This window comes from Ranitomeya variabilis, chromosome 2 (assembly GCF_051348905.1).
Source record: "Ranitomeya variabilis isolate aRanVar5 chromosome 2, aRanVar5.hap1, whole genome shotgun sequence".
NCBI classification, from domain to species: domain Eukaryota; kingdom Metazoa; phylum Chordata; class Amphibia; order Anura; family Dendrobatidae; genus Ranitomeya; species Ranitomeya variabilis.
This window is the reverse complement of record NC_135233.1, coordinates 253,321,573-253,340,775: the sequence shown is the minus strand read 5'-3', so window position 1 is coordinate 253,340,775 and position 19,203 is coordinate 253,321,573. Positions and strand designations below refer to the sequence as shown.

The following is a 19,203-nucleotide window of genomic DNA, read 5'->3' as shown; positions in this document are numbered from 1 at the left end:
AGCTTATCTAGATGTGTGGTGAGCACTATGAACCCCCAACTGCTTCACAGAAGTTTACAATGTAGAGCCATGAAAATTAAAAAAATCATATTTTTTTCCACAAAAATAATCTTTTCACCCCCAAAATTTTTACTTTCACAAGGGTAACAAGAGAAATTGGACCCCAAAAGTTGTTGTCCAATTTGTCCTGAGTACACTGATACCCCATGTGTGGGGGGGACCACTGTTTGGGTGCACGGCAGAGCTCGGAAGGGAAGGAGCGCCGTTTTGGAATGCAGACTTTAATAGAATGGTCTGCGGGCGTTATGTTGCGTTTGCAAAGCCCCTGATGTACCTAAACAGTAGAAACCCCCCACAAGTGACCCCATTTTGGAAACTAGACCCCCCAAGGAACTTATCTAGATGTGTGGTGAGAACTTTGAATGCCCAAGTGCTTCACAGAAGTTTATAATGCAGAATCGTGAAAATAAAAATAAAAAATTTTCCACAAAAAATATTTAGCCCCCAAGTTTTTATTTTCACAAGGGTAACAGGAGGAATTGGACCCCAAAAGTTGTTGTCCAATTTATCCCGAGTACGCTGATGCCCCATATGTGGGGGTAAACCACTGTTTGGGCGCACGGCAGAGCTCAGAAGGGAGAGAGCACCATTTGACTTTTTGAGCGCAAAATTGGCTATCGTGTTTGGAGACCCCCTGATGTACCTAAACAGTGGAAACCCCCCCAATTTTAACTCCAACCCTAACCCCAACACACCCCTAACCCTAATCCCAACCCGATCCATAATCCTAATCACAACCCTAACGATAATCACAACCCTAACCCCAAAACAACCCTAATCCCAACCCTAACCATAACCCTAATCAAAACCCTAAATCCAACACACCCCTAAGGCTAGGTTCACATTGCGTTAACAGCAGCCCGTTCAACACATGCGTTAACGGGCTGCTGTTAACGCAAGTGCCAACTTGTCATACCGCTAGCGCAGATAGAGCTAGCAGATGCTCTATCAGCACTAGCAGTGACGGACCCGGAAACACTGCAGTCCGCGTCCCAGGGTCCGTCACTCAATGACGCACATCACTAGCGCACGCCCACTGTGGGCGTGCGCTAGTGATGCGTCCGCCATAGGGCTTAATGGCGGCGTTAATGGACTGCGTTACACAGCGTTATGCCGCGGTGTAACGTAGTCCGTCTAACGGACAGCTAAAACGCAGTGAGAACCTGGCCTAATCCTAATCTCAACCCTAACCTCAAACCTAACCCTAATCCCAATACACCCCTAACCCTAATCCCAACCCTAACCTTAACCCTAATCCCAAACCTAACCCTAATCCCAAACGTAACCCTAATGCCAACCCTAACCCTAATACCAACCCTAATCCAAACCCTAAGGCCTCTTTCACACTTCCGTTTTTTGCCATCTGTCACAATCCAACGTTTTGGTAAAAAAACAGATCCTGCAAATGTACCCGCAGGATGCTTTTTTTGCCATAGACTTTTATTGACGACAGATTGCGACGGATGGCCACACGTCGTGCAACGGATGCGTCGTGGTTTGGCGGACCATCGTGACGAAAAAACGTTCAAGGGAACGTTTTTTCGTCAGTCGGATCCGCCACAATTTTGCACAACGTCCGTCGGGCCGACGGATTGCGACAGCCCCGTACCGACGGAAATGTGAAAGAGGCCTTACCCCAATCCCAACTCTAACCCTAACTTTAGCCGCAACCCTAGCCCTAACTTTAGCCCCAACCCTAGCCCTAACTTTAGCCCCAACCCTAACCCTAACCCTAGCTTTAGCCCAACTCCTCTAGCTGCCGGCCGGCAGATCATGGAGGACGCACTGTGCATGCGCCCGCCATTTTCTTACTGGATGAAGAAGCCGGCAGCCAGGGGGGGACACAGGAGGACCCAGGGACACCGGTAAGTATAACAGGGTCCCCGAATCCCCCTATTTCTCTGTCCTCTGATGTGCGATCACATCAGAGGACAGAGAATGACATAGCTTTTTTTTTTGGTCTTTTGCGGCTGTCGGTAAAGTTAATTACCGGCGATCGTAAAACAGGGGTCGGTAAAAACCGACCCCGATCATGTTCTTTGGGGTCTCGGCTACCCCCGGCAGCCGAGATCCCAAAAGATCTTCCGGGTGCCAGCCCATCGGGAGCACCAGGAAAGACAGGTGAGTATCGGGGGGCGATCGGGGACCCCATTTCTCTGTCCTCTGATGTGCGATCACAGCGGAGGACAGAGAAATTAAATGGGAAATCGCGTTTTTTGGGGGTTTTTTTGCGACCGCCGGTAAACAGTTAATTACCGGCGATCGCAACCTGGGGGTCGGTAAAAAAACCCCCAATCATGTTCTCTGGGGTCTCGGCTACCCCCGGCAACCAAGACCCCAGAGAAAATCCGACTCTGGGGGCGCTATTCACTAGTTCCACAGTTAATTAACGGCGCTGAGGTTTAAGTACCCTTAACTGTCGCCGTTAAAAGGCGTATCGGCGGTCGTTAAGGGGTTAAGGACCACAGTGTCTCCTGTGATGTATACAGGGTGGGCCACTTATATGGATACACCTAAATAACATGGGAATGGTGACAGTTTTCCTGTGTAGGGTGTCTTGCATTGAAATCTGCTGCAATGACCCGGGTACTGCGTTCACCAGACATCAACACAATTTCTATCCGCTCCTCACGTGTTAAACTCTGCGACATGTCAATGGCTGTAAAAGAGAAACGTGTAAATAACTCATGAAAGAATAAAGTTACATTAAAATCAAGCACATCATTGTTTTTCTTGTGAAATTCTCAATAAGTTTGATGTGTCACATGACCCTCTTTCCATTGAAAAAAAAAAAAGTTGGATCCAAAATGGCTGACTTCAAAATGGTCACCATGGTCACCACCCATCTTGAGAAGTTTCCCCCTCCCATATACTAATGTGCCGCAAACAGGAAGTTGATATCACCAGCCATTCCCATTTTATTTAGGTGTATCCATATACATGGCCCACCCTGTATACAGCAACCCCATGTGTCCTGTGAGGTCTATGCTGCAGCCCCATTTGCCCTGTGATGTATATACCGCAGCCCAACTCTCTTGTGAGGCGTATGCCGTAGCACCATGTCTCCTTTGATGTCTATGCCACAGCCACGTCTCCTGTGATGTCTATGCCACAGCCACTTATCCTGTGATGTATATGCCACAGTCCCAAATTGTCTCCCGTGATGTCTATGCCGCAGCCCCAAAGTGTCTCCAGTGATGTCTATGCCACAGTCCCAAAGTGTCTCCAATGATGTCTATGCCGCAGCCCCAAAGTGTCTCCCGTGATGTCTATGCCGCAGCCCCAAAGTGTCTCCCGTGATGTCTATGCCGCAGCCCCAAAGTGTCTCCCGTGATGTCTATGCCGCAGCCCCAAAGTGTCTCCCGTGATGTCTATGCCGCAGCCCCAAAGTGTCTCCCGTGATGTCTATGCCGCAGCCCCAAAGTGTCTCCCGTGATGTCTATGCCGCAGCCCCAAAGTGTCTCCCGTGATGTCTATGCCGCAGCCCCAAAGTGTCTCCCGTGATGTCTATGCCGCAGCCCCAAAGTGTCTCCCGTGATGTCTATGCCGCAGCCCCAAAGTGTCTCCCGTGATGTCTATGCCGCAGCCCCAAAGTGTCTCCCGTGATGTCTATGCCGCAGCCCTAAAGTGTCTCCCGTGATGTCTATGCCGCAGCCCCAAAGTGTCTCCCGTGATGTCTATGCCGCAGCCCCAAAGTGTCTCCCGTGATGTCTATGCCGCAGCCCCAAAGTGTCTCCCGTGATGTCTATGCCGCAGCCCCAAAGTGTCTCCCGTGATGTCTATGCCGCAGCCCCAAAGTGTCTCCCGTGATGTCTATGCCGCAGCCCCAAAGTGTCTCCAGTGATGTCTATGCCGCAGCCCCAAAGTGCCTCCCGTGATGTCTATGCCGCAGCCCCAAAGTGTCTCCCGTGATGTCTATGCCGCAGCCCCAAAGTGTCTCCCGTGATGTCTATGCCGCAGCCCCAAAGTGTCTCCCGTGATGTCTATGCCGCAGCCCCAAAGTGTCTCCCGTGATGTCTATGCCGCAGCCCCAAAGTGTCTCCCGTGATGTCTATGCCGCAGCCCCAAAGTGTCTCCCGTGATGTCTATGCCGCAGCCCCAAAGTGTCTCCAGTGATTTCTATGCCGCAGCCCCAAAGTGTCTCCTGTGATGTCTACGCCACAGCCCCAAAGTGTCTCCTGTGATATATATACCACAGCTCCAAAGTGTCTCCTGTGGTGTCTATACCACTGCCCCATTTCTCTTGTTAGTTCTATGCTGCTGCTCCATGTCTCCTGTGAGGTCTATGCCACAGCCCCAAAGTGCTTTCTGGGATGTCTATGCCGCAGCCCCAAAGTGCCGTCTGTGATGTCTATGTCACAGCGCCATGTCTCCTGTCATGTATATACAGCAGCTCCAAAGTGCCTCCTGTGATGTCTATGCCACAGCCCCATGTCTCCTGTGATGTATATGCCGCAGTCTCTGTGTCTCCTCTTTGATGTATATGGTAGTCTTGGGGTCTCCTATGTGATGAATATACAGCAGTCTCATTGTCTCCTATGTGATGTACACTGAAAAGCAAAAGGATAACAATATTTTTGAACTTTTGACCTTCAGGCTCTAAATCTCACCATCCACTACTGTTTTGAACATGAGAGTACCCTCATTTTATAGACAATCATCTTGGCTATCTCATATATAAATTTGACTTGCAACTATTTAGCATGTGATTAGTTATGCAGATTCTTGTCATGTCACTGCATTGTTACTGTTTTGCTCCTGGTGGTGGAAACATTTTTTTTCCTGTATACTACAAGATACAACCTGTTCTCACATACCCGAATTGCTCAGTGTGTTATTAGGTTGATTCCCAAGTGAAAAGCACTGGTCCGAATTGAGGAGCAGACATGAAGATGATTTCCCAAGAAAAGAAAAACAGCATCATCCCGCTCATCGATAGGGGTCTCTCGGCCAAGAAAATTGCCATACTGAATCATGTAAGCGCCATGACAGTTGGAAGAATATTTAATGAAGTCCGTCCATCCATTTAGAAGTCAAGAGGTGGACATCCAGGCAAAATATCAGAGTCTACAAGTCGGCTCATCCCAAGGTCTATCAGTTCTGGCATGACAAACACGGCAGTGGAGGCGACTCATAAGCTTCGTAATTATGAGATCACAGATGTCCATGCAAGCGCCGTGCGACGCACATTACCCAAGTCTGGAATGGTGGCCCAAAAAAAAAAGTGAAGAAACCTTGACTTCAATATCATCATAAGAAACGTTGGCTCAAGCTTGCAAAAAAGTACAAAAAGTGGACAGTAGAAGAATGGAAATGGGTGATGGGGAGCGATGAGAAGAAAGTCCATATACTAGGCTCTGATGGGTGCAAATGAGTCTCAGAGAAACAAGGTAAAAAGGGGCTAACGGATTGAGAAATTAAAGGAACTGTGAAGTTGGGTGGAGAAAGGCTGATGATATGGGGTTGTTTCATAGCAAAGACGACATACTGTTCCAGCAGGACAACGATTAGAAGCATACATCGACATTGGCAAATAAATGGCTCAATGACAATGAAGTAGAGTGTCTAGATTGGCCCCCACAGACATCAATCCAATCAAACACTTGTGGGTAGAGTTAAAGAAAAAGCTGTATACATACCCAAGTGAGGCGACCAGTATGCACCAACTTTGGGAACGCTTAAGGTACCTTCACACTAAACGACTTTGCAACGATAACGATAGCGATCCGTGACGTTGCAGCGTCCTGGATAGCGATATCGTTGTGTTTGACACGCAGCAGCGATCTGGATCCTGCTGTGATATCGCTGGTCGTTGCTGAAAGTCCAGAACTTTATTTGGTCGTCAGATCAGCGTGTATCGTCGTGTTTGACAGCAAAAGCAACGATGCCAGCGATGTTTTACAATGGTAACCAGGGTAAATATCGGGTTACTAAGCGCAGGGCCGCGCTTAGTAACCCGATGTTTACCCTGGTTACCATTGTAAATGTAAAAAAAAAAACAGTACATACTCACCTTCTGATGTCCGTCAGGTCCCTGGCCGTCTGCTTCCCGCACTGACTGTGAGCGCCGGCCGGCCGTAAAGCACAGCACAGCGGTGACGTCACCGATGATGATTGTCTAAAAAATGATGGTAGTCAAGTTCGAAGCAATAGTGGATGGTGAGATATGGAGCCTGAAAGTTAAAAGTTCAAAACATTGTTATTCTTTTGCTTGTCAGTGTACATGGCAGTCTTGGTGTCTCCTTTGTGATGTATATACACCAGTCTCGGTGTCTCCTATATGATGTATATACAGCAGCCTCAGTGTCACCTATGTGATGTGTATACAGCAGTCTCGGTGTCTCCTATATGATGTACAGTATATATTGCAGTCTTGGTGTCTCCTATGTGATGTGTATACAGCAGTCTTGGTGTCTTCTATCTGATGTGTATACAGCAGTCTTAGCGTCTCCTATATGATGTATATACAGCAGTCTCGGTGTCTCCTACGTTATGTGTATACAGAAAAATCGGGAGAAAAAAGGAGTACTTAGGTTTAAAAGAGTATTTTATTGTGAAAATATACACCCCACATCACTGCCAGAATTACATAAGTCAAATAAGGCATACCACAGTTAAAGTGCTAATATAGTGCAACAATGTAAACCTATCAAGTAGATACCTATAAGGCAGCACTTCCCTGCAGATAGCACCAAATGAGGTAGGTAGCGCTATGTAATAAAATGCTAACCCACTGCGACCATGTAGTCATCTAAACCAATAGCTACAAAATGGCGCTTACCAGCAACTGACACCAAGATAGGGTGGATGGCACAAAAGAGATCCAGCAGAGCCCCCAATGATGATGTGCACACAGCAGTCTCAGTGTCTCCTATGTGATGTGTATACAGCAGTCTCAGTGTCTCCTATGCGATGCATATACAATAGTCTCAGTGTCCCCTATGTGATATATACACAGCAGTCTCAGTGTCTCCTATGTGATATATACAGCAAACCTCCCACTGCTTGAGTTCTATAAATGTAATATGAGCAGTGATTGATTTCCCACTGTGAGACCAGCAGTGTAACATGCATTTATGTTAAGAACTTACTGCTAAGAGTTCTTTACAAAATTTATCGCGAAGAGTCGCCACGTTCCAAAGAGGGCAAATCTATGAAAGTAGTTACGAGTAGCAACATCATCACTACCACCTAACATCACTCCTCACCAAAGAGGAGCAGCTCCAGCCATCACATTAGGGGTGACAATTAATTTGATCAAATATAGCAGAGTAATTTTCAAGTTGATAATTTTGTACGGCCCCTGAATGATGCAAAAATATCCAAATGGCCCTAGGTAGAAAAAAGGTTCCCCACCACTGCTTTAAGACATGAAGATCAATCTGGAAAGTTGTATAACCTTGACTTTGAAGGTTTTCACAAATGCAGTCATAAAAATCATCAATCGTTATGATAAAACTAGTCATGAAGACTGCTCGAGGAAAGAAAGATGAGAAATTACCTGCCACTTGTGTATCACGGTCTCCATAACACAAGAGTTGCAGTGAGATCGCCTTCACGTTCATTCTTTTTTGATGTACATCGCCATGATGAGATATTTTGCCTGGCAATAATGGTTGGCGTCACTCTGTAACCAAAGGCTTAAAGGGTTAACAGCTTTCTTTTTAATTTTAAATATGAACCAAATAAGATGTTCGGCAACCAATCCCCCATCTCCTCTTGTACCCCTGCCCAGGTCCCTTGCTAATAATTCAAGTGGAGGCAGCGCATGATCGCAGCAATCACTGGCCACAGCGGTGATGGCTTGGTAGTCCCTGTGCCATCGTTTGGCTGCAGTGGTCATGCACTGTCCCCGATGGAATGTCCACTTCTATTAGCTTTACCTCTGCCTTTACAGTATATTCACTATATACAGCATATTATGTGTATAATGTTAGTCAAAAAATAAAGTTTGTAATTTTACTGCTAATATAATTGCCACGGAGGCCTTACTAACTGTATAATGGTCATAGAGCGGAGGATGTCATGGCAATGCAGGCTATGCACATGGCCATCACTGCTGGACTTAGTGGAGACACTGGTTCATTGATTTGTGCTGCCATCTAGTGTTCAATGTGCATCTCTGCCCACAATACAAAGTCCCAGGATACAGACATGGGGATTGAGTTATGAGCTACGTGTTGGGGTATGGTCTCGCTCTCAGTTCAGGTGGGCTTCTCTTTCTCCACTGTTCCTGCGCCCCAATGCTGGACACCTCCCTGGGACAAACCCCGCAAGAGCCTGCATACACCGGGGACACCCCCCGCAAGAGCCTGCATACACCGGGGACACCCCCCGCAAGAGCCTGCGTACACCGGGGAACCCCCCGCAAGAGCCTGCGTACACCGGGGACACCCCCCGCAAGAGCCTGCGTACACCGGAGACACCCCCTGCAAGAGCCTGCGTACACCGGAGACACCCCCCGCAAGAGCCTCCGTACACCGGAGACACCTCCTGTAAGAGCCTCCATGTACGGGAACACCCCACAAGACCTGACATATACCAGGAACACCTCTCAAGACCCGACATATACCAGGAACACCTCACAAGACCCAGCATATACCGGGAACACCTCACAAGACCCTCCGCATACTGGGAACACTCCACAAGACCCTCCGTATACCGGGAACACCTCACAAGACCCTGCGTATACCGGGAACACCCCACAAGACGCTCCATATACCGGGAACACTCCACAAGACTCTGCGTATACTGGGAACACCCCACAAGAGCTGCCGTATACTGGGAACACCCCACAAGACCCTCCGTATACTGGGAACACCCCACAAGACCCTCCGTATACTGGGAACACCCCACAAGACCCTCCGTATACTGGGAACACCCCACAAGACCCTCCGTATACTGGGAACACCCCACAAGACCCTCCGTATACTGGGAACACCCCACAAAACCCTCCGTATACTGGGAACACCCCACAAGAGCTGCCGTATACTGGGAACACCCCACAAGACCCTCCGCATACAGGGAACACCCCACAAGACCCTCCGTATACTGGGAACACTGCACAAGACCCTCCGTATACTGGGAACACCCCACAAGATCCTCCGTATACTGGGAACACTCCACAAGATCCTCCGTATACTGGGAACACCCCACAAGACCCTCCGTATACTGGGAACACCCCACAAGACCCTCCGCACACTGGGAACACTCCACAAGACCCTGCGTATACCGGGAACACCCCACAAGACCCTGCGTATACCGGGAACACCCCACAAGACCCTGCGTATACCGGGAACACCTCACAAGACCCTGCGTATACCGGGAACACCCCACAAGAGCCGCCGTATACTGTATGTGGGATGTCCTCAGTAGTGCAGCCTCAGGCTTTGGGCATGGACAACAGATGATACCTCCGCACAGGCTAAATAGAAGAAATCACAAATTTCTTTACATTCTCTCTCAGACAGATGTCTGTGACAATTCATGTTGCTGACACGTGACATGGACTCACTGATTGTACATTTCCACCTTTCTATGACTGTCGTACGATCTCTGTGGTTTGTTTCTGTCTCTGGTGATTCTCACACATCTCTCAGTCCACGTCGTTCACTTGGCGCGCGCGGCGCTACCGTAAAGTCCACTCTGCGCATGCGTCAACACAGCAGCAGCTTTGCATTCCTAGGTTTTCTGACCCGTCCTGGCGCCGTAGCAGCTGCAGAGGCTCCGCCCTATTGATGCTCCCGAGAGGAGGAAGGAATATGGCGGCGCTGCTGCTCTGGCTGGGAGCGAGAAGGAAAGGGTAGGACAGTACTGCACTGGGTGAGGTGGGATACTGGGGAGCATGGTGTGGGGCGACCTGTGCGAGAGGCTGCTGGGTGCACAGCGGCCATTATCGGAGAATGCACCACCAACATCTGTACAGGAGAAGAACGGGAGAAGCCACAGACAGCTGTCACATGCCACACATAGGCGTCACACCACAGATGTCCTCCTACATCCCCCTAATACGTGTCCTCCTACATCCCCCCATATACGTGTCCTCCTACATCCCCCTAATACGTGTCCTCCTACATCCCCCCATATACGTGTCCTCCTACATCCCCCCATATACGTGTCCTCCTACATCCCCCCCATATACGTGTCCTCCTACATCCCCCCATATACGTGTCCTCCTACATCCCCCTAATACGTGTCCTCCTACATCCCCCCATATACGTGTCCTCCTACATCCCCCCATATACGTGTCCTCCTACATCCCCCCATGTACGTGTCCTCCTACATCCCCCCATGTACGTGTCCTCCTACATCCCCCCATGTACATGTCCTCCTACATCCCCCCCATATACGTGTCCTCCTACATCCCCCCATATACGTGTCCCCCTACATCCCCCCCCATATACATGTCCTCCTACATCCCTCCCCATTTACGTGTCCTCCTACATCCCTCCCCATGTACGTGTCCTACATCCCCCCATATACGTGTCCTCCTACATCTCCCCATATACGTGTCCTCCTACATCTCCCCATATACGTGTCCTCCTACATCCCTCCCCATTTACGTGTCCTCCTACATCCCTCCCCATGTACGTGTCCTACATCCCCCCATATACGTGTCCTCCTACATCTCCCCATATACGTGTCCTCCTAAATCCCCCCATGTACGTGTCCTCCTACATCCCCCCATATACGTGTCCTCCTACATCCCCCCCATATACGTGTCCTCCTACATCCCCCCATATACGTGTCCCCCTACATCCCCCCCATTTACGTGTCCTCCTACATCCCCCATTTACGTGTCCTCCTACATCCCTCCCTATGTACGTGTCCTACATCCCCCCATATACGTGTCCTCCTACATCTCCCCATATACGTGTCCTCCTACATCTCCCCATATACGTGTCCTCCTAAATCTCCCCATATACGTGTCCTCCTACATCCCCCCATTTACGCGTCCTCCTACATCCCCCCATTTACGCGTCCTCCTACATCCCCCCATTTACGCGTCCTCCTACATCCCCCCCCATTTACGCGTCCTCCTACATCCCCCCATTTACGCGTCCTCCTACATCCCCCCATTTACGCGTCCTCCTACATCCCCCCCATTTACGTGTCCTACATCCCCCCCATATATGTGTCCTCCTTCATCCCTCTCCATATACGTGTCCTCCTACATCCCCCCCATATACGTGTCCTCCTACATCCCTCCCCATATACGTGTCCTCCTACATCCCTCCCCATATACGTGTCCTCCTACATCCCTCCCCATATACGTGTCCTCCTACATCCCTCCCCATATACGTGTCCTCCTACATCCCTCCCCATATACGTGTCCTCCTACATCCCTCCCCATATACGTGTCCTCCTACATCCCTCCCCATATACGTGTCCTCCTACATCCCTCCCCATATACGTGTCCTCCTACATCCCTCCCCATATACGTGTCCTCCTACATCCCTCCCCATATACGTGTCCTCCTACATCCCTCCCCATATACGTGTCCTCCTACATCCCCCCACGTGTCCTTGTACATCACCCCACATATACGTGTCCTCGCATATCTTTGTGGAAAAACACCCTTGTCCTAACGGACGCGTCCCCCTCCCCTCGGGGATTCATCAGGGGATCATATATGGAGGAGACCTCAATGGATCCAGGGGCAGATTCCATGTGCTGTTCAGCCCCGACAAATTATATCTGTGCCGGAACAGGAGAGTTTGTGTGTTGGGGGGGAGGCGCACTGGGGCAAGGGCTCTTTTTCTGCAATTCTGATATGTCGCCTTCTGGGGCCTCACATAATTGGTGTTGGTAATCTGGTCTATATAATCTGGGAGGTATTAAGCACAGATGCACTTTATTGCTTAATCCAGATTTGTATATTGGTGCACATTGTTACACCTCAATCCTTTAGCACTTTACTGTCATTCTGATAGGCTTTGATACAAGAGATTGTGCATTGTAACATCAGGCTATATCTATTCCCCAAATCATTACTTACACTTAGGATCCCAGAATCACCAAATCTATGTTGTATACATGGGTGTTATCACTATAGGGGGAAATAGGGTTATCGAGGGTTTGTCGAGTGTTTAGGGTGCCAAACTCTGCAGACAGGTGATCAGCTTTCTTCTGGGGCCTATTAGGGTCAGTTAGCCAGCACATTCAAATATATATATATAAGGTTACTTTTTAAGTTGTTTTCTTGTTTAGTCAGTTCTTTTTTGGTATTTGACCCCATTCACTGTACCAATTGCTACCTGTGGGAGTGATATTTGTGGCCATGAATTTACTCTCTTCTTTGCTTCTGATGATGGATCCTTGTTTTTCTTCTAGGATTTTTGAGCTGGGTGTCAGCAGAGACTGTGGCCTCCAACTGCAATCTTGTCTGTTTTAGGTTTTTCATGTTTTTCACGTATTTCTGTACTGGACATGTCATTTCTCTTGTGGCGTCCTGTGGCTGGTGATGTCGCAGATTCCCTATAAGATTTACCACCGATCTCCTTTCTGACCGTCAACACTTTCTTCAGGATTTGGAGGGTAACAGGTGATTAGTTTGTGTATTGATCGGACGGCGTCTACCCCTGTCCGAGGTCAAGATGTTCTCCGCTTTGAAGAAACTGGTGGGTTCTGATGTCTCCAATCTACGGGACAAGAACATTCCTGCTGGACTGCAGTCCATGAACCAGGTGCTGCAGAGGAGGTTCGCCAAAGGGGTGCAATATAATAGTAAGTAATGGGAGCCAAGAGGAGAATGCCACTTGCAATGCTATACGTGCCTGTATATACATCTTCTAGTCCAGTGGATATAAAAAGTCTTCACACCCCTGTTAAAAAAAAAAAAAAAAAAAATTCTAAGAATAATTTCAAAACTTCCTTCTGCAGTGTCACCCATAATCTGTACAAATCCTAAGAGAAACAAACTGAAATGTTTTTTTTGGGGAAAGAAGTAAAATAATGTGGTTGCATAAATCTTCATAGCCTTACACTAATACTTTACTGCAGTCCCCTGTGAATTCCTGGCAGCATTCAGGTTTTTTTTTTTAGGTCGGAGTCTATCAGCGCAGCACATCTAAAATGGTCCATCATTGCCCACTTCTACTGCAGTAGCTCCACATCAGATTGCAGGGGCATCTCCTGTGTACAGCGCCCTCTTTAGGTCACCACAAATTTTCTGCTGGGTTCAGATCTGGGCAATTCCAGAACTTCCATCTTCTTCTGGTGAAGCCGTTTTTTTGTGTTTTGGCGGTCACATAGGGACGTCGTACTGAAAGGTGAAATTAATCTTCAGCTTTTTAACAGAGGAGTGATGTTTCAATGCAAAATTGCCTGATATTTTGATTGTTCATAATTCCCTCCACCTTGATTAAAGGCCTATTTTCAGCTGTTGATGCCCCCCACCATGCCTCACTGTGGGGATGGTGATCTTCTGATGAGCAGTGTTGGCTTTGCACCTTTCAGATTTGTGGCCCAATAGTTTCTTCTTGTCTCATCAGACATAACACATTTCCTACTTCTGGCCGACTTAATCGAGGTTTCAGCAGAACCTAGCTGGGCTTTGATGTTTTTGTGTGAGAAAAGGCTTCCATCTTGTTCCCTGACCCTACAGGCCAGTCATGTGAAGAATGACAGTTTTTTGTCACATGCAGAACACAACCTGGACTCAACCCCCTTTAAGGTTGTTGTCGACCTTTTGGCAGCTTTTCTGACCAATTTTCTTCTTGTCTTTTTAACCATTTTTGAGGGATGCCCAGTTCTTGGCAATGGCACTATGATGCCAAATGTCAGCCACTTCTTGATGACGTCTTCATAGTGTCCATGGTAGACCAGTACCTTCTCCTGACTGATAGCTTTCCACATTGAGATCCCTTTGCTGTGGTGTCAGCTGTTTATGGACCATGGATTGTGATATTAAATGCAACTAAAAAATGTGAGGAAAACCCTCCAAGAACTGCAATACTTTCTCTGGGGTTAATCAAAATCCCTGTCAATGATGTTTGCCGTGCACTGACTACTGTGTTATATGAGGGAAAATGTGATGTACTAATTCTGTACACAACATCAGCTCCAGTTATAAGAGGGTGTTCACACTTATGCAACCACATTATTTTAATATTCTTATTTATTTTTGTTGATGAGTGTGTAGTGATTATTGGCAACTTTAACGTTCTGAAATTATTATTCTTGGTAGGATTATTTTTTCACATGACAAAAACCTCTTATTGTATTAGGGGTGTGTAGACTTTCTATATAATCACCATGGAGCTTCATTGTAACATACAGGGGGTGAATTGTAAAGTGCCGCCACCCCTTTGGGTCAGAGAAAAGTAGATGTTTATATGTGTATAAAAGTGGCAAATGTAAGAATGTGGAAAATGCAGCCTGATCGGGGGTGACAATCTCATGATCAGCATGTGACCGCACATCTTGTGTTCATGGGAAAACCAGATACACAGCAGGGTCTGTAGTCTATACACATGGAAACTGCATCTCCTGGAATGTATCAGCGGGGGACTGACACAAATCCAGGGGGCAGCAGCCAGCAGAATTGAGAATGCTGCTCTGGTAGGGAGTGCAGTATTCCACCTGATGGATGAAGTACACCAAAGAAAGAGCAATTTAACTCTTAATTTTCTGCAGCAGAGCTCTTTTCCATTACGGCGGCCATACGTGCATGTTTGAAAAAACAAAAGTACAAATTTTGTTCCATTCATAGGCATCCGAAGATCCACGCCCTTGGGAGCAAATATAAAAAGTGTACACAGAGCAGGTAGTGACGTGCGCTGCCGAGACGGCCACTGACTGTATATACGGTATATAAAGTGACTGACCGATACCACCACTGTCCACCAAACTCTGTGGAATGGAAGTAGCCAAAAAACGCTATAATGATTAGACTGGGAAATCGCTTATCTGGAAATTCCCTGTATGTTATTACAGGTCTAAATTGTATCCTCTATAATTGCTCGTGAAGCAGTCCCTTCATGTAACGATCCTTGTGACTGAGAGTTCTTCTGAGCCTCTCCTGCAGCAAATATGCAATCTTCAACAATTGCAGATAATAAGCAGGTCATCCGATCCCCTGGCAGTTCACTGCAGCCTTTTTTTGTCACAATGGTATATAATGTTTAACAAACAAAAACTCCAGGAAAAATATCCAGCTATAGATTTCAGCTGCTGCGGTGTTCAGATCAGAGGTTGTTTATACTGATACATTGTAACAACCCAGCAGCTGTGTCAGCAGGAATGTCAAGACTTGATTTCAGTCTCTTTACAAGGCCAAGTTCACACTTGCTGTTTTCCAGCGTTTTTTTTTTCTGCAGCAAAACCTGATCTCTTATCGGGAAAGAAGGTGCAGAAAAAAATATATATATTTTTGTGCATTTTTTGCTGCGGTTTTGGCATGCTAGATTTGTCTCTTGTATCAAAAAAACTGACCGTCACATCCAAACATAAATCAGGTCTGAACAGGTGCTTATCTAGAGTCACCAACTCATATACAATGAAGCAGATAAAGGCAGCACTCTGTAGCGCCATAGCGTGCAAACGTAAAATATGAAAATTGAATTGCATTACTGCACTAGAAATATTAAAAATTGAGAATGCTTAGCGCATAAATTGGCCAATTCATGTGTACCTGGAAGCCACGTAAAGATTTGTCTCTTGTGCATGCTGAAAGTTTAGTGCTGGAAAAAAAGTCCTATTCAATAGAATGAAGTATTGGCACAAAAAAACGCAGCAAAACCTGATACCTGTATTTTTGGTGCGTTTTTTCACCACCCATTCATTTCAGTGGGTGAAAAACGCCGTACAATCGCTGAAAAAAAAAAACACTGAAAGAAGTGTCATGCTCCATTGTGCAAAAAAAAACCATGCAAAGCACAAAATCCAGATGACAAAAAAACCAAGCTGTGTGCATGAGATTTCTGAAATCTCATAGACTTTGCTGCTACTGCAAAACACAGCTTAAAATTTGCATAAAAAACAGAAAAAAATGCTGCAATAATGCCTAGTGTGAACTTAAGGTACCGTCACACTCAGCGACGCTGCGGCGATATAGACAACGAACCGACCTAAACTAGATCGCTGGAGCGTCGCTGTTTAGGTCGCTGTAGAGACGTCAAACACAGCAACTCCACAACGATGCAGGAGCGATCCAGTGATGTAACGGCGACTCACTTCTTGTTCTCGCTGGTTGTTGGCTCCATGTCAAACAGCCGGAGTGTACCGACTGGCTAGAAGGAGACGCTGCGACGCCCCCTATGCTCGTTGCTGGTGTCGTTGCTTTTGATGTCAAACATGACGATACACGCCGACCTGGCGACAAAATAAAGTTCTGGACTTTTAGCTCCGACCAGCGATGGCACAGCGGGATCCAGATCGCTACTGCGTGTCAAACACAACGAGATCGCTATCCAGGACGCTGCAACGTCATGGATTGTTGTCATTCTCTTTGCAAAGTTGCTGAGTGTGACGGTACCTTTAGCCTTAAGGCTGAGTGACACATAACGATATCGTTAACGATATCGTTGCAACGTCACGCTTTTGGTGACGTAGCAACGATCCCGCTAACGATCTCGTTATGTGTGACAGCGACCAATGATCAGGCCCCTGCTGGGAGATCGTTGGTCGATGGGAATGATCAGGACCTTTTTTTTGGTCGCTGATCACCCGCTGTCATCGCTGGATCGGCGTGTGTGACACCGATCCAGCGATGTGTTCACTTGTAACCAGGGTAAATATCGGGTTACTAAGTGCAGGGCCGCGCTTAGTAACCCGATATTTACCCTGGTTACCATTGTAAAAGTTAAAAAAAAAAAAAAAACAGTACATACTCACATTCTGATGTCTGTCACGTCCCCCGGCGTCCACAGGGTTAAAACTGCTTTCGGCAGGAGCGCTGCTAATATGCACGCTCTGCTGACGAGAGCTTCCCTGCACTGACTGTGTCAGCGCCGGCCGTAAAGCAGAGCACAGCGGTGACGTCACCGCTGTTACTGCCGGCGCTGACACATTCAGTGCAGGAAGCTCTCGGCAGCAGCGCGTGCATATTAGCAGCGCACCTGCTGAAAGCAGTTTTAACCCTGTGGACGCCGGGGGAAGTGTAAGACATCAGAATGTGAGTATGTAGTGTTTGGTTTTTTGTTTTTTTTTACTTTTACAATGGTAACCAGGGTAAATATCGGGTTACTAAGCGTGGCCCTGCACTTAGTAACCCGATGTTTACCCTGGTTACCCGGGTGCTTCAGGGGGACTTCGGCATCGTTGAAGACAGTTTCAACGATGCCGAAGTCGTTCCCCTGATCGTTGGTCGCTGGAGAGAGCTGTCTGTGTGACAGCTCCCCAGCGACCACACAACGACTTACCAACGATCACGGCCAGGTCGTATCGCTGGTCGTGATCGTTGGTAAGTCGTTTAGTGTAACGGTACCTTTAGTGTGTACAGCAGCAAGCAATCTTTTAACTGCTGAGGGATCAAACAGGCTTTGCTCCAGTGAAACAATGAACATCTGACCGACCGTTATGTCATACAGTGATCAAAGCAAAACGACTGAGAATAACTGAAGAAACCTTGTTTATTTACCAGTGAAAATTGTCATCAGGGGAGACAGAAACACAGGAAAGACCACCCTCTGGCATCGACTGCAGGGGAAGAAGTTTTTAGAAGAATATATCCCCACTCAAGAGATCCAGGTCACCAGTATACACTGGAACTACAAGAGTAAGAGGTCTCCTATCTACCTCTACTGTACATGCTATATATGTCATCTCTCGGCTACTATATACTGCCTCTATGTACAAGAATGTAACTACTATAATACTGCCCCCTATGTACAAGAATATAGCTACTATAATACTGCCCCATATATACAAGAATATAACTACTTTAATACTGCTCCTATGTACAAGAATATAACTACTATAATACTGCCCTCTATGTACAAGAATATAGCTACTATAATACTGCCCCATATATACAAGAATATAACTACTATAATACTGCTCCTATGTACAAGAATATAACTACTTTAATACTGCTCCTATGCACAAGAATATAACTACTATAATACTGCTCCTATGTACAAGAATATAACTACTATATTACTGCCCTTTATGTACAAGAATATAACTACTATAATACCGCCCCTATGTACAAGAATATAACTACAATAATACCGCCCCTATGTACAAGAATATAACTACTATAATACCGCCCCTATGTACAAGAATATAACTACTATAATACCGCCCCTATGTACAAGAATATAACTACTATAATACCGCCCCTATCTACAAGAATATAACTACTATAATACTGCCCCTATGTACAAGAATATAACTAATATAACTACTATAATACTGCCCCTATGTACAAGAATATAACTACTATAATACTGCCCCCTATGTACCAGAATATAACTACTATAATACTGCTCCTATGTACAAGAATATAACTACTATAATACTGCCCCTATGTACAAGAATATAACTACTATAATACTGCCCCTATGTACAACAATATAACTACTATAATACTGCCCCATGTACAAGAATATAACTACTATAATACTGCCCCTATGTACAAGAATATAACTAATATAACTACTATAATGCTGCCCCTATGTACAAGAATATAACTACTATAATACTGCCCCCTATGTACAAAATATAACTACTATAATACTGCCCCAATGTACAAGAATATAACTACTATAATACTGCCCCCTATGTGCAAGAATATAACTACTATAATACTATCCCCTGTGTACAAGAATATAACTACTATAATACTGTCCCTATGTACAAGAATATAACTACTATAATACTGCCCCTATGTACAAGAATATAACTACTATAATACTGCCCCTATGTAGTTGTTTTTGCTCTGATCTTCTCTCTCTGATTTGGAGGGAATACTTCTATTAGACATTGACGTTGATTAAAGCATTAACGTTTCCTTTCTTTTTTCGATGAAGCTTCTTGCCTTTTCTTAGTTTGTATGGATTGTTTAAAAGTAAATACCCCCTTCCACATTGATTTCGCGCACGCAGTTAAGAGACTGCAATACAACATATTTGTGTTTTTGCAGCAACTGACGACATAGTGAAGGTAGAAGTGTGGGACGTGGTGGATAAAGGTACGTTC

The 19,203-nt window shown here is 46.4% G+C and overlaps 2 protein-coding genes across 4 annotated transcripts in view; one reads left to right on the top strand and one right to left on the bottom strand.

The window, feature by feature from the left end:
* Nucleotides 1-9,743, bottom strand: part of RALGDS (ral guanine nucleotide dissociation stimulator) — a 129,925-nt gene extending 120,182 nt beyond the window's left edge. For both annotated transcript variants that reach the window (XM_077284662.1, XM_077284664.1), the window contains exons 1-2: nucleotides 9,575-9,743; nucleotides 7,562-7,687 (exon numbers count right to left, since the gene is read on the bottom strand). The gene's annotated coding sequence lies outside the window, so the exon portion shown is untranslated. The remainder of the gene's footprint in view (nucleotides 1-7,561; nucleotides 7,688-9,574) is intronic.
* The window catches only part of RABL6 (RAB, member RAS oncogene family like 6), a 35,490-nt gene continuing 26,008 nt past the window's right edge, over nucleotides 9,722-19,203 (top strand). Inside the window, exons 1-4 of one of the 2 annotated variants that reach the window (XM_077284668.1) lie at nucleotides 9,722-9,862; nucleotides 12,394-12,786; nucleotides 17,645-17,779; nucleotides 19,148-19,195. In XM_077284668.1, coding sequence (XP_077140783.1) covers nucleotides 12,657-12,786; nucleotides 17,645-17,779; nucleotides 19,148-19,195 — 313 coding nt within the window. In that variant the 5' untranslated portion in view covers nucleotides 9,722-9,862; nucleotides 12,394-12,656. Of the gene's footprint in view, nucleotides 9,863-12,393; nucleotides 12,787-17,644; nucleotides 17,780-19,147; nucleotides 19,196-19,203 lie in introns of those variants that run through there. The other variant, XM_077284669.1, reaches the window with a different exon arrangement.